This window comes from Podarcis muralis, chromosome 2 (genome assembly GCF_964188315.1).
Source record: "Podarcis muralis chromosome 2, rPodMur119.hap1.1, whole genome shotgun sequence".
NCBI classification, from domain to species: Eukaryota; Metazoa; Chordata; class Lepidosauria; order Squamata; family Lacertidae; genus Podarcis; species Podarcis muralis.
In genome coordinates this window covers 7,657,029-7,669,993 of record NC_135656.1, presented here as the reverse complement: position 1 = coordinate 7,669,993, position 12,965 = coordinate 7,657,029, and the positions used below count along the sequence as shown (strand labels likewise).

General features: G+C 47.6%; 1 protein-coding gene across 2 annotated transcripts; it reads left to right on the top strand.

Moving 5' to 3' along the window:
- The first annotated feature begins 386 nt into the window (after positions 1 to 386).
- On the top strand, positions 387 to 11,227 carry DAZAP2 (DAZ associated protein 2). Of its 2 annotated transcripts, none has more exons than XM_077923827.1 (4): positions 387 to 560; positions 4,522 to 4,643; positions 6,812 to 7,054; positions 9,722 to 11,227. In XM_077923827.1, the coding sequence occupies exons 1-4, from the start codon at positions 548 to 550 to the stop codon at positions 9,866 to 9,868; spliced, it is 525 nt and encodes a 174-aa protein (XP_077779953.1). In that variant the 5' UTR covers positions 387 to 547; the 3' UTR covers positions 9,869 to 11,227. The 2 variants fall into 2 exon arrangements, with proteins under 2 accessions (XP_077779953.1, XP_028577314.2); XM_028721481.2 differs by having other exon boundaries at positions 394 to 560; positions 9,743 to 11,227.
- Positions 11,228 to 12,965: the final 1,738 nt, after the last annotated feature.

Below are 12,965 nucleotides of genomic sequence, written 5' to 3'. Positions count from 1 at the left end.
AGTACCCTTAAACACTTTTTAAAGAAAAAAAGCACTGCCAATACCCTTTTAAAATGCGTTGGGGATGGGGGGGTGGTTATTGGGTTGTTTTTATTTTTATTAAGTATTTTGTGTTGTTATGTTGTAACCGCCCAGAGACCTGCGGGTAGAGGGTGGTCTACAAATAATAATAATAATAATAATAATAATAATAATAATAATAATAATAATAATTTAAAAAAAACTGCCAAGCGTTTCCACCACCTGTCCCGCCTGCCCGCCTCTCTCTCCCTTAATACCTTCTGCAGGGCCAAAGGCCACGCCCCCTCGCCGTTATGGCCACGCCCCCTCGCCTCCGCCGCTCGCTCCCTGCGCTTCCTCCCTGGCGGCAGCGCTGCGGAGTGACGTCACGCGCTCGAACGTAACCCCTCTCCTCGGGGCTGCAGCGACGACGACGACGACAACAACAAGGAAGTGATTGAGCGAGAAGAACCGCCGCCGCCGCCGAAGCCGACAGTCGCCGCAATCCCCCGCAGCTGACCCAGCCGCCTTTCCCGCCGCCGCCATCATGAACAGCAAAGGCAAGAGGCTCGTCCCGACCCCTCCCGCTCCTCCCCCCGCAACCCCGCCCAAGTCTCCTCAGCGCGCTGCGAGGCGCTGCTCCTTTAAGGCTGGCGCCGCAGTCCCGTTATCTGCGGGCCTAGCCCGTAACTGGCGGCAGGCCTGACCAATGGGAAGCCTCGGAAAGGCCTGCGTGTGGAGGGGCGAAGGGATGGGGGAAGGGCGGATGTTAGGTTGCTATGACGCAACCCTCCTGGCCAGAAAGTTAACCCTGTGGCTGCCGCGTGGGGGGTAAAGATGGGGGGGGGGGTCGGTTCGTGGGCAGAAAGAGCCCTCCGTTCCCCTTCGAGATCTGCGCTGGGGGAACACGAGGAGGAGTCACGTGGCCCCTTGGCAGCTGGCAGGCGCAGTGCTGCGGGGGCACCCGGGCTCCCCCGGACCGGGTCTCCCTTCCATCAGGCCCGCGTGAAAAGCTTCGGAACTGGAGCGCTGGAAGCCAGAGATGAAGGGAGGAGGGGAGAGATGGGATGCCGGGCTTCGGGGGGAGGTGGGTCGCGTGGAGATTGGGAAACCCCCGTGGGAATTAGGTGGTTGTGCGGGGGGGGGGGGGAGCGATCTTCCCTTTTTTGCACAGCGGATCTGGACTGCAAGGAGAAGGTGCTGGGTGTTTGCGTGCGTGTGTGTCGTCTGTTGCAGCCTGCAAACACGTATCCAAGGTCCCAAGCACCCAATCGCATCCTGGTGTTCCAGCATAGCTGCCCCTCTCTGGTTCCGTATTCAGTTCCTAATGGTAGCTTGGATTTCCCTCCCTCCAAACAGGCACTATTAAAATGCGTGTGAACGTTTGTTGATAGGTGTTTTTCATAGAATCGTAGAGATGGAAAGGGAGCGCAGGGGTCACTGGGGCTCAAACCCACGACCCTGAGTTTGAGAATCTCATGCTCCATCCGCTGAGCTACCAGGGTGCCATGGACTGGTAAACATTTCTCTGCTCCATCACTGCTTTCTCAAAACGCAGTTATGGGCCCAAAAGGATCACCACTAACCAGGCAGGTGGTTTGTGATGCTGTTCTTGTCCCTGGTAAATGTCTGGGTCATAAGGTGAGGTAGGGCAGTGAATTGAGGAAGGCCGGAAAAGTTAACAGGAAAAAATTGTACCAGATCCTTAGGAAGAAGCTGGCAGGGGAAGGTAGCAGTGGAGGCTGCACCTATTGCCTGATTAAGACTGGACAGGAATAAACAGTGACCATTAAGACTAATCACAAGATTTGAGTGCCTCCTGCTTAGACGGACACTACAGTGGTACCTCGGGTTAAGTACTTAATTCATTCCGGAGGTCCGTAGTTAACCTGAAACTGTTCTTAACCTGAAGCATCACTTTAGCTAATGGGGCCACCTGCTGCTGCTGCTGCGCCGCTGCTGCACGATTTCTGTTCTCATCCTGAAGCAAAGTTCTTAACCTGAGGTAATATTTCTGGGTTTGCGGAGTCTGTAACCTGAAGCGTATGTAACCTGAAGCGTATGTAACCTGAAGCGTATGTAACCCAAGGTACCGCTGTAATCCCATTTTTTGTTCCATAGTGGATATCACCCTGCATTTTTGCTTTGCTACTCTACCTGTATGACAGGTGTAATGCCAATAAACTGTATTTTACTTGACTTGACAAGCAGATTCTGGCCAGTCAGTGCATTTGGAATTAAGCCCGAGTTCAGTGTGTTGCCCACTGTAAAGTGAGTACATTTACATGCAGCGTACATGGAATGGACTATGTGGTACATCATGTAGTCCGAGCTGTGACCTAAATGGGTATTTTGACCTGTATTTCAACATCCCCTACCTGCAATAGTACCTGTTCAGCCTGTTTTTGGGGAAATCTCCAAGCAAGTGAGATCAATACTATTTAATTAATTCATTCATATACCATTTTTTTGTCAAGGTGGCCTACAGTTTTATATACAGTTACATATGCTTCAGGTTACATACGCTTCAGGTTACAGACTCCGCTAACCCAGAAATAGTGCTTCAAGTTAAGAACTTTGCTTCAGGATGAGAACAGAAATCGTGCTCCAGCAGCACGGCAGCAGCAGGAGGTTCCATTAGCTAAAGTGGTGCTTCAGGTTAAGAACAGTTTCAGGTTAAGAATGGACCTCCAGAATGAATTAAGTACTTAATCCGAGGTACCACTGTGTGTGTGTGTGTGTGTGTGTGTGTGCGCGCGCGCGTGCGTGCATATATATATATATATATATGAATGAATGACAAAACCAGAATAATACTGGGTCATTGGTGGTCTCTCAGAAGCTGATGATATGAGCTCCCTCTCCTGGATTTTCTCTTTGTACCCTTTCATCTTGTTCTTGTGCAGCCAGGGAGCTGAAGCATTAAGAAAAGCTTGTGGGAAGCCAGCATAGTGCCCTCTATGTGTTGCTGGGCTCCAGCTCCCATTGTCTCTGGCCCCTGGTAATGCTGGTTGGGGTTGATGGGAGGAGTTGCCACAACATCTGGAGAACATCATGTTGGCTACTTCTGCTATAGATCAACTTGACTCTTTTCAGTTTTCAGGACAATCTGATTGCTTGAGCATTCTGTCCCACACCAATGCTATCCAGTTTCTATAGATACCTACCAAGTTTCAAGTATAAGCTTGTAGTTGAAATTCTGCATAATGCTTACCTAGTGGATATTTGTAACAGGTTGAATGGCCTGTAACATGTAAAAAGCAGGCCAGCCCTGCTGTGGAAAGAAAGATGGCTTGGGGGGACTGTACCAAATGGGCAAAGTAATCTCATTGGAGGAGATACTTGATTAGACTACCAATGATGGATTTCAGTCTTTCACTGTTAAATCAGTTTAACAGATGAAAATGGGTTTGGTGTCTGTGGGAAGAATGATTAAGCAGTCCTTCTCTTGCTAACTTCTGAAAGATACTTATGGTCCCCATGAGATGGCACCATCAATTTTTTAAAAAATTAATTATTGACTACTTTTGGTCTTAAGCCTGGTAGGAGAGCAGGTTTGAATACTGTTACCGGAAAAATCCGAGGGCTCCCTTGGACAAAACAAAGACACCAACCAGGATAACTTGGAGCAAAACAGCAGCCTGTAGGCTTGGCCTTTATTGAACTGATGCATCAGGGTGTTCCCCTCACTTGCAGGAGAGAGGAAAGACCCAGAAAAATAGTGTGCCAGGTCTTATAAAAACTTTTGAAATTCCCCTCCTCTAGGTCAAGCCCACCCCCAGAAACATCACGCATATATTACAGAAAGGAGGGGTTGAGGGAGGAGTTGGTGGTAACCTGAGTGTCTTGTCACCTGGCTGGTTCCTCCTTTCCCCCTCCCATGAGTCACTTCCAGGAGACAAAGGGGAGTTTGCAGTTTCCTGCCCCCTGAGGGAAGATCTGATCATTGTCCTTTGTTTCAGTCCATGCTGAATCCACTCCCATATGCAAGTTCTTTGTGATCTTGATTGCCTTCTGTCTGGGATCATCTGGGCAGGGCTCCTGCAGATGTGCTGAGATGGTGAAGGGATTATGGCTGACCAGGACTAAGCCATCCCCCTTTGTTAGTTCTTGTCATATGGAGTAAAATAAAAATGGAACAGTGCAAATCCGATGTATGGTTGATTTTCTATGAATTTATAACAGAAATGTGGCGTATGGAGTGTGTGAGTGTGTGTGTGTATGAAGTTTGTACAAGCAGAATGATTGGGGTGTGGGGGGGGGGGTTCCTGCTACAATGGCATCAGCCGAGCCTCCTTCATTCATCCCTCATTTTCTAGGTAGCTTCCTGCAGATGTAATTTTCTAGGAGATGCTTTGTTGTCTTTAGACCTTCTGCTGTTTAGGCATCTCTCTTCTTTCAGATCTGTTTTCTTTCTTTCAGATAAGGCTTCCAGAAGAGAGTGTTTCCCTGACCTCACATGCTTCCTGTTCTTTTGCAGCAAGAGCAATTGTGCTAACATTGATTAACTTTTCCTCTTAGGTCAATATCCTACACAGCCTTCCTACCCGGTTCAACCTCTTGGTAATCCATCAGTCTTCCCACAGACCATACAGCTTCCTCAGGCTCCACCTTACACCGAGGCCCCTCCAGCTTACTCTGAAGTATGTACCTTGTTCTCCTTTTATAAGAATGTAAGACTAGGCCTGCTGAATCAGACCAAAGGCATTTTCCCACTAATAAAGATAACAGTGCTGATTAGTAATGATGGCGGGGATGGAGTTGCTGCTTACAGTAGTATATTATCAACTAACTCGCCCATTGTGGCATTTTTAACTTCAAATATAGACTTTCCAAGCGCTGCCTTAGCTACATGCAAACATTTGCGTGTCTGGATGCTTCATCATGACCTTGGGTCCTGCATAGCAACAGAGACAACTTGCTTTCAAACTTTGGGTCAACACCTGTTGATCTCATAAGGGGTGGTAGTATGCCCATAACATGCCACTGTGGCAATGAAGAGTTGATATGGCGCCATTCTCATAAGGGTCTTGCTGAGCTTAGTGCCTTTGCTAAGCCTAACCGGCTTTGAATTGTGTAGCACATGGTGACTCAGCTTCCAATGACAATGGTTTACAGAGAGCACATTATACCAGTGTTATAGTTCCCTTCTGCCTTCTGAGTACACCTCAAGGTTGTTGCTGTTTATTTCTCCCTTTTAAAAATCTTTTATCAAACCCTTCCCCACAGAAGTGGAGTACCTGATGGTGCTGGACTACAATTCCCATAATCCTTGACCATTGGCTATGCTGGTGGGGATGATGGGAGTTGAGAGTCCATCTGCATCTTTACCAGCTGGGTGCCTAAGATACTGCCTCCTTTATTCTGTCCCACAATACCCCCCACTCTTGGGTTTATCATTCATGTACCAAGGACCGCAAGAGGACCGAGAGATGTGAAGAGACCTTCTCACAGGCTGGTCCAACATCTTGCATCTCTCTTCTCTTGGGGACTTATTTGGGGATAAGCATCTTTTGGAAATCTTTTGTGGGTAGCTGTTAGCTGCCAGGGTTAAGGTAGCAATGATGGTGGATTTTAGATGAACTGTTATACCAGCTTTTAATTTCATCATAGGTGAATGTATTTGTGTGTTTACCTACTTTTATTCAGGATGGGCTAGGGCCAATGTTTGTATTTTTAATATAGATAATGGAAATTATGTGAATTGCTTGTGGTGTTGACTGTTTCTTTTATACATCTATATGTACAACATTTTACTGAGTAACTCAAGCAAAGAAGACAAGTCTTCACCCTGAGCTTGCAGTCAAAATTTAAAATGTGGAGGTGATGAAGGAGGGTTTTAGAAGCAAGAGGCTGCTGTGACTGATAGTGCTGCTTACACTCTTGACCTCTTAAAACAGGCACCAGGCATCAACATTCAATGCTGGCTACTACTGCCAGTTGTTCAGATATTAATTGATGGCTTCTTCTGTTTTGATGAGGTAGCTCTGTTCCAAAATGGGAAGAGGAGGTAGGCAGGTCAGTTGGCGGCAGAGTAATTTCTAGGCATGTTTGCTTACAGTCTTGGGCTTGATCCCCAAATTTAGAAGAGTGGCCTCCATGGCTGGGAAGGAGTCAGGCATCCCCAACCTGCGGCCCTCCAGATGTTTTGGCCTACAACTCCCATGATCCCTAGCTAACAGGACCAGTGGTCAGGGATGATGGGAATTGGTCAGGGATGATGGGAATTGTAGTCCAAAACATCTGGAGGGCCGAAAGTTGGGGATGCCTGCCTTAAATTCTAGGGAGCTGCTGTGATTCAGTGTGTCCCATGGATTTATGTTTTTCCCTACATGTTATAGGGCAGGCACGCCCAACTCCCAAGAGGCTGCGATCTACTCACAGTATAAAAAGACTGGCTGTGATCTACCCATTGTCATTTTTTTGGGGGGGTGTTGACAGAAGTTGTTGAGCTTTTTTGGGGGGGAGGGTTGGCCAGTCTACCTGAGACACCCCCGCGATCTACCTGTTGGACATGCCATGATGGATAAGCACCAGGTGCTACAAACAAACAGGCCGAGACTGTCAGCCTTACATCTCTTGCTTGCGAGTTTGCCAGTAGCACCTGGCTGTCTGCCGCTAGAAATAAAACGCTGCGGGCTTAATGGTCTGTTTTAGCAAGTCATTTCGTATGTTCTTAAATTCATAAGATGCATTTCTGTTGTCAGTGGCAATAAGCCACTTTTTTCAAAGTTTGATGTGTTGAGGTGTAAGGTTTCTGATTAAGGGGCCGTGGAATAAGAAACCTTTTCTGTGCTCTCTCTCCCTGCAGCTCTACCGCCCAAGTTTTGTGCACCCCGGAGCTGCCACTGTACCTACCATGTCTGCAGCTTATCCTGGTGCCTCCCTGTATCTTCCTATGGCTCAATCCATGGCTATGGGTCCAATGGGCTCGTCCGTTCCCCTGGCATTTTACCCGGTGGGCCCTGTCTATCCTCCTGGGTCCACTGTTCTTGTTGAAGGGGGCTTCGATGCGGGAGCACGGTTTGCAACTGGTGCCCCTGCTAATATTCCTGTAAGTAGAGTGATTGCATCTTTCTTGTTTTTAAAGTAGTCTGGGAAAGGGGGGAGGGTGCTTAAAAATGATGTCAGGGATGGTTTATTGCTGGAGAACCTGGTATGCAAACTAAGCAGTATCAAAGCAAATACCTGTAGTGCTAACGCAGCAGAGGAATCGGCAGTGTTTCTTTGTTGAAATATTACAATATTGAACAGCTCTGCAGGGATTGTAGGGTCTTTCGGCCACAAACTTCACTCTGGGTGTAAATTGTGGTAGACAAGCCATGAGATCAGCCAGAGAAAACACCAAGCAGCCTGATTTTCCTGAGCTTCTCTAAAGTTTACTGAGAACATAAAAGTACAGTGGTGCCTCGCAAGACTAAAAGAATCCGTTCCGCGAGTCTCTTCGTCTTGCGGTTTTTTCGTCTTGTGAAGCAAGCCCATTAGCGTCTTAGCAGATTAGCGCTATTAGCGGGCTTAGCGGATCAGCTGTTAAGCGGCTTAGCGGATCAGCTGTTAAGTGGCTTAGCGGACCAGCTGTTAAGCGGCTTAGCGGATCAGCTGATAAGCGGCTTAGCGGATCAGCTGTTAAGCGGCTTAGCGGATCAGCTGTTATGCGGCTTAGCGGATCAGCTGTTAAGCGGCTTAGCGGTTCAGCTGATAAGCGGCTTAGCGGCTTGGGAAAAGGGGGGGGGGGAAGGAAAAAAAACCCTGCAGGAACTCGCAAGACATTTTCGTCTTGCGAAGCAAGCCCATAGGAAATTCATTTTGCGAAGCACCTCCAAAACGGAAAACCCTTTCGTCTAGCAGGTTTTCCGTCTTGTGAGGCATTCGTCTTGCGGGGCACCACTGTAGCTAATTTCCTTCAGTTCCAGTTTGTGCAATGAAGCTACCGCAAGGATGCTTTGCCCTCTGTGGGTAGGATGCCATCTTTGGGAGGGGATTATCTCCTCCTTCTGAGGGGATACACCCTTTTCTTCTGGAAAGCCCATCTTTGCAGAAGTTAAAAGGTAAAGGGACCCCTGACCATTAGGTCCAGTCGTGGCCGACTCTGGGGTTGCGGCGCTCATCTCGCTTTATTGGCCGAGGGAGCCGGCGTACAGCTTCCGGGTCATGTGGCCAGCATGACTAAGCCGCTTCTGGCGAACCAGAGCAGCGCACGGAAACGCCGTTTACCTTCCCGCCGGAGCGGTACCTATTTATCTACTTGCACTTTGACGTACTTTTGAACTGCTAGGTTGGCAGGAGCAGGGACCGAGCAACGGGAGCTCACCCCGTTGTGGGGATTCGAACCGCCGACCTTCTGATCGGCAAGTCCTGGGCTATGTGGTTTAACCCACAGCGCCACCCGCGTCCCCCCCTTTTTTTGCAGAAGTTAGGTTTTGCAAAACCATTGGGGAGAGGTGAAGGCTGTAGGCTGGATCTTTGGGAGGCTTGTTGGCTTCAGGACAGTCCATGGAGCGCTTCTGCTCTGTGCAGCTCCTGCTGCCTTGCCTTTCTAGGCCATGCCTTTCTAAAAAAATTGTATGGAAATAAATCTGCGCTGCGTTTTGTCTGCCAATGCACAGCATGTTGCCATTCGTTTTTCGCAGCTCACTGCTGCTGGCTGCAGAAACAGCCGAGGTGGCTGGGCAAGCATATAGTTCCACCACAGGTCTCTGCAATTGTAAATCACTGCTGGTATGTGGAGGCAGGGACAACTTGCTCAGCGAATGACAGAATCCCAGGTTCAGTCCATGACATCTCAGCTAAAAGGGTCTTTTGAGTAGGGCTGGGAAGGCGTCTCTGCCCCAGACCTGGGTGGAGTTCTGCCAGTTGACAGTTCCTAGCTCTGAGCTAGATGGATCAACGGTCTTGCTTGGTTGAGGGCAACTTTATAGGATCATTTGTACAGAACAGCCCGCATCATTCACTGTTATTAAGCATTAGTAAAGGTAAAGGGACACCTGACCATTAGGTCCAGTCCTGGCCGACTCTGGGGTTGCGGTGCTCATCTTGCTTTATTGGCCAAGAAATTAATTCGTTCCGCGAGTTTTGTCGCCTTGCGATTTTTTTTCGTCTTGCGAAGCACGGTGTCGGAAAAGTTTCGGAAAAGCTTCAAAAATCACCAAAGTCTTCAAAAACCTCAAAAAAGGCTACCACACCGCTTGCTATGAGTTGCTCCTTGAAGTCAAGTCGCAACTGTATTAACGGTGTTAAGAAAAAGGAAACAAACTTGCAAGACTTGCGAAGCAAGCCCATAGGGAAAATCGTCTTGCGAAACAGCTCAAAAAACAAAAAACCCTTTCGTCTTGCGGGTTTTTTGTCTTGCGAGGCATTCGTCTTGTGAGGTACCACTGTATCTACTTGCACTTTGACGTGCTTTCGAACAGCTAGGTTGACAGGAGCTGGGACCGAGCAGCGGGAGCTCACCCCGTCGCGGGGATTCGAACCACCAACTTTCTGATCAGCAAGTCCTAGGCTCTGTGGTTTAACCCACAGCGCCACCCGCATTACATTGCTGTAATACTGCCTTTTTAGCACGCAGCCCACAGACTGGATGTGGTTTGGAAGCCATGTTGTCCAGCCTCCCAAAGGCTTGTTTAAACCCTGGTTTTTGGAGCCCTGCTTGGCAGCCCATGGACAGTCTGGGGGCTGCTTGCTTGTTGCACCTTCAATATGCTTTTCCACCCCCCGTTAACAGGTTGCTGTTTTTCTCTTCCAGCCCCCGCCTCCCGGCTGCCCCCCCAACGCGGCCCAGCTGGCTGTCATGCAGGGCGCCAACGTTCTAGTGACGCAACGGAAGGGCAACTTCTACATGGGAGGCTCTGATGGCGGCTACACCATCTAGTGAAAGAAGGGGGGGCTACATTGGTGTAAAGGAACGACATCACATACTGTCAGCACTTCTCACAATGTAACCGCTTTAGTCGTATTAACCTGGAGTTGCAGTTTAGACACATGATGATGCGGGGTGTCTTCCTGGTGCCCTGTCCCTTCAGGCACTTTTTTCTTTTTAAAAATTTTAAAAAAAGCAAACTTTAAATACAAAAACCATGCAATGGTAGGAGTGCCTCTCTCAAACTTTGGGGGTTAAATTGTGAAACGAACGCGAGCTGAGCTGCCCCACAGATTTCCCTTTTAATTCCACTGGAGAGTGCTTTCACTGCAGCACTCTCTCTCTCTCTCTCTTTCGGCTTTTATTAATCAACTATATATAAAACCAGGGGGTGGGGTGGGGGTGGTGAGAAAGGGACGGGAGGGGGGGAGAAATGGAAGTCTGGAAGAAAGCCTAGCTTCCAAGTATCATATAAAGCTTGCAGATAATGCCTGTTGCCAATGAATAGGATTAAGATAATGCATCCTCTTTCCTCTTCCATAGAATCAGTGGTGCTGGGGAGAAAGGTGGCCGGATAGAATTCTTTTGGGAGGGAGGGCATCGATGGCAGATGCCTATTCGAGAAGCAGGACTGGTGGGCTAAGTTCTCAGTTTCAGAACCCTCCAGCCAGTTCCTTCTCCTCACTTTCGCTCTCCGTTCCTTTGCTAGGAAGGTATGCAGCTAGAGTGTTGGCCCGAGGTGTTCTTTTTCTACACTCTTAAGTGATCTTGGACTCCTTTGCACATTAAGATTCTAACTGAAGCCATGTTTTGGTGCCAGAAACACAACATTTCATTAAATGCTTCCTGTACTTTTCAAAATAAAAATGGAAATGAGAGCTGAAAATGAAACAATTTTTTTTAAGGGGGAAAAAAGCAACCCAGTGTATTGATAACAAAACTGTACGGAATGTTATTCAGGCTAGAGAGACGAGAAGGTCTGTTGGATGTCAATCAGCATGCAAAGGTGCTGGCTTTGATGGGTTGGTTTTTTTGTTTTGTTTTAGATTCAAACTTTACAAAGTGGCTTGGGTACAATGAAGTCTTATTAGAGTTAAGAAGAATATTTCAGGGATCCTCAAACTTTTTTTGTTGTTGTTTGCTTTTGTTTTTATGAATTAAAAAAATTATCAGATTTGGTGAATATATTTTATCTTAATTTTCTGTGTGTTGTATGTGTCATGGTCAACCATACAGCTGACTGTTAATGAAAGGTTGGGATTCTAGGTCTCTCTGTAAACACTGTGGTGCACTTAACTTGTGGACTTTTTATACTAAAAACAAGTAGAATAAAGGCTATTTTGAAAATTTGAATAAAGTGACAAAGTTGAATTTAGCCTCTTAAATTCCTGTCCATCATAACACCGTAACATTTAAAATCTGTTTTGCCTTTATTTGTTTCTCTGCGCACTGGTCAGTGTGAAACACCATTTGGTTATTCAACTTTTAGCGTCAAACAACGCGGAATGTGAAATGTGTCTTTAGAAAGCCCATCAGTTGTTTTTAAAATGGGTGGGGGAGTCCTTAGGACTGCCGCAGCATGCAGAGGGGAGATTTAACCATCTTCTTCTGCATTGTGGTCCTGACCTCTCTCAAACTACTATTATCCCCAACCATATGGTGAGAATGGTTTTTGTCAGGACTGCCGTGGGGAGAGTGACACATACTCTGATCTCAATGATCTGTTCCCTTGCGTGATTGATTTAAAAATACCGACAGGCTCCCTAACAATGCATGTAGCGTAGCAGTGGGGAACCTGAGCCCCTGCAGGTGATATTAGTTGGCAACTCTCATCTTCCTTGGCCGTTGCCTAGGCTGCCTGGGGCCTAGGGAGGCAAAGGTACCCCACTCTTGGCTTAGCATGACATTCAGTTTGGCGTTAAGACTCTTAATTCTGAACACATTTACATAGACAAGACAGATTTCATCCCCAAAACTTTCAAATTAAGTCGTGTTTAAGATTGCGTATCACCCACCACTGCTTTTATGGAAGGCTGGTTTGCTACATACGATGTTGGGCTACCGTTCAAAATGACACTGCCACATCAGATTCTTCCCTTTTCCGTAGTGTGTGGCAACATTTACCTCCAAACTGGTCTGGTCAAACGTTTTTTCCGAAAGCAACTTGCAGAATTTGAGAAAATAGTTTAAAAAGCAAACAGCCGGTTTAGAACATACAAATAGTAAAGGTAAAGGTACCCCTGCCCATACGGGCCAGTCTTGCCAGACTCTGGGGTTGTGCGCCCATCTCACTTAAGAGGCCAGGGTCCAGCGCTGTCTGGAGACACTTCCGGGTCACGTGGCCAGCGTGACAAAGCTGTATCTGGCGAGCCAGAGCCGCACACGGAAACGCCGTTTACCTTCCCGCTAGTAAGCGGTCCCTATTTATCTACTTGCACCCGGGGGTGCTTTCGAACTGCTAGGTTGGCAGGCGCTGGGACCGAGCAACGGGAGCGCACCCCGCCACGGGGATTCGAACTGCCGACCTTTCGATCGGCAAGCCCTAGGCGCTGAGGCTTTTACCCACAGCGCCACCCGCGTCCCAGAACATACAAATACGGAAACGCAAAACCCCAAAAGCAATGAGTCATTCGCAGTGTGTGCATTTCCTTCCTGATGCCAAATCAGTGCCATTGGGGATGCCAGGCTGTTGGTCATGTGTTGCAGAGCGAAGGGAGAGAACTTCAGTGGGGCTGCTGTTTTCACCTGTTGCAGAACACTTACATTCTCAATATACAATCTTAATACCATAACACATATCTTCTTAAAGAGTGAAGCAGAAAAATGCATCAATTGCCACAGGAACCTTGATATCAAAATTTCAGAATGCAGGGGGGGACTGGAGCCAAAGAGAAGAAAGAGTAAATTTCATTTTTCTGCTCATTGTCACACACAATGTAAAGCATGAGTCTGAGAGCGAAGCTGTTTGAAACTGCATGAATTGTACAATCACCAGAGACGCACAGTTGAGTAGACACATACTGGCTTTGTCATACACTGGAGATTTTCACATGACTCTAAAACCCTCTTGAAGCCTCAGTCACATGCATGAGTGTTTATTACTGCAGAG

What these genes read in the sequence shown, in the direction of transcription:
- DAZAP2 (XM_077923827.1), top strand. An exon ending in CCCCTCCAGCTTACTCTGAA is followed by an intron (nt 4,644 to 6,811) that starts GTATGTACCTTG and finishes CTCTCCCTGCAG; the next exon opens with CTCTACCGCCCAAGTTTTGT. An exon ending in GTGCCCCTGCTAATATTCCT is followed by an intron (nt 7,055 to 9,721) that starts GTAAGTAGAGTG and finishes CCCCGTTAACAG; the next exon opens with GTTGCTGTTTTTCTCTTCCA.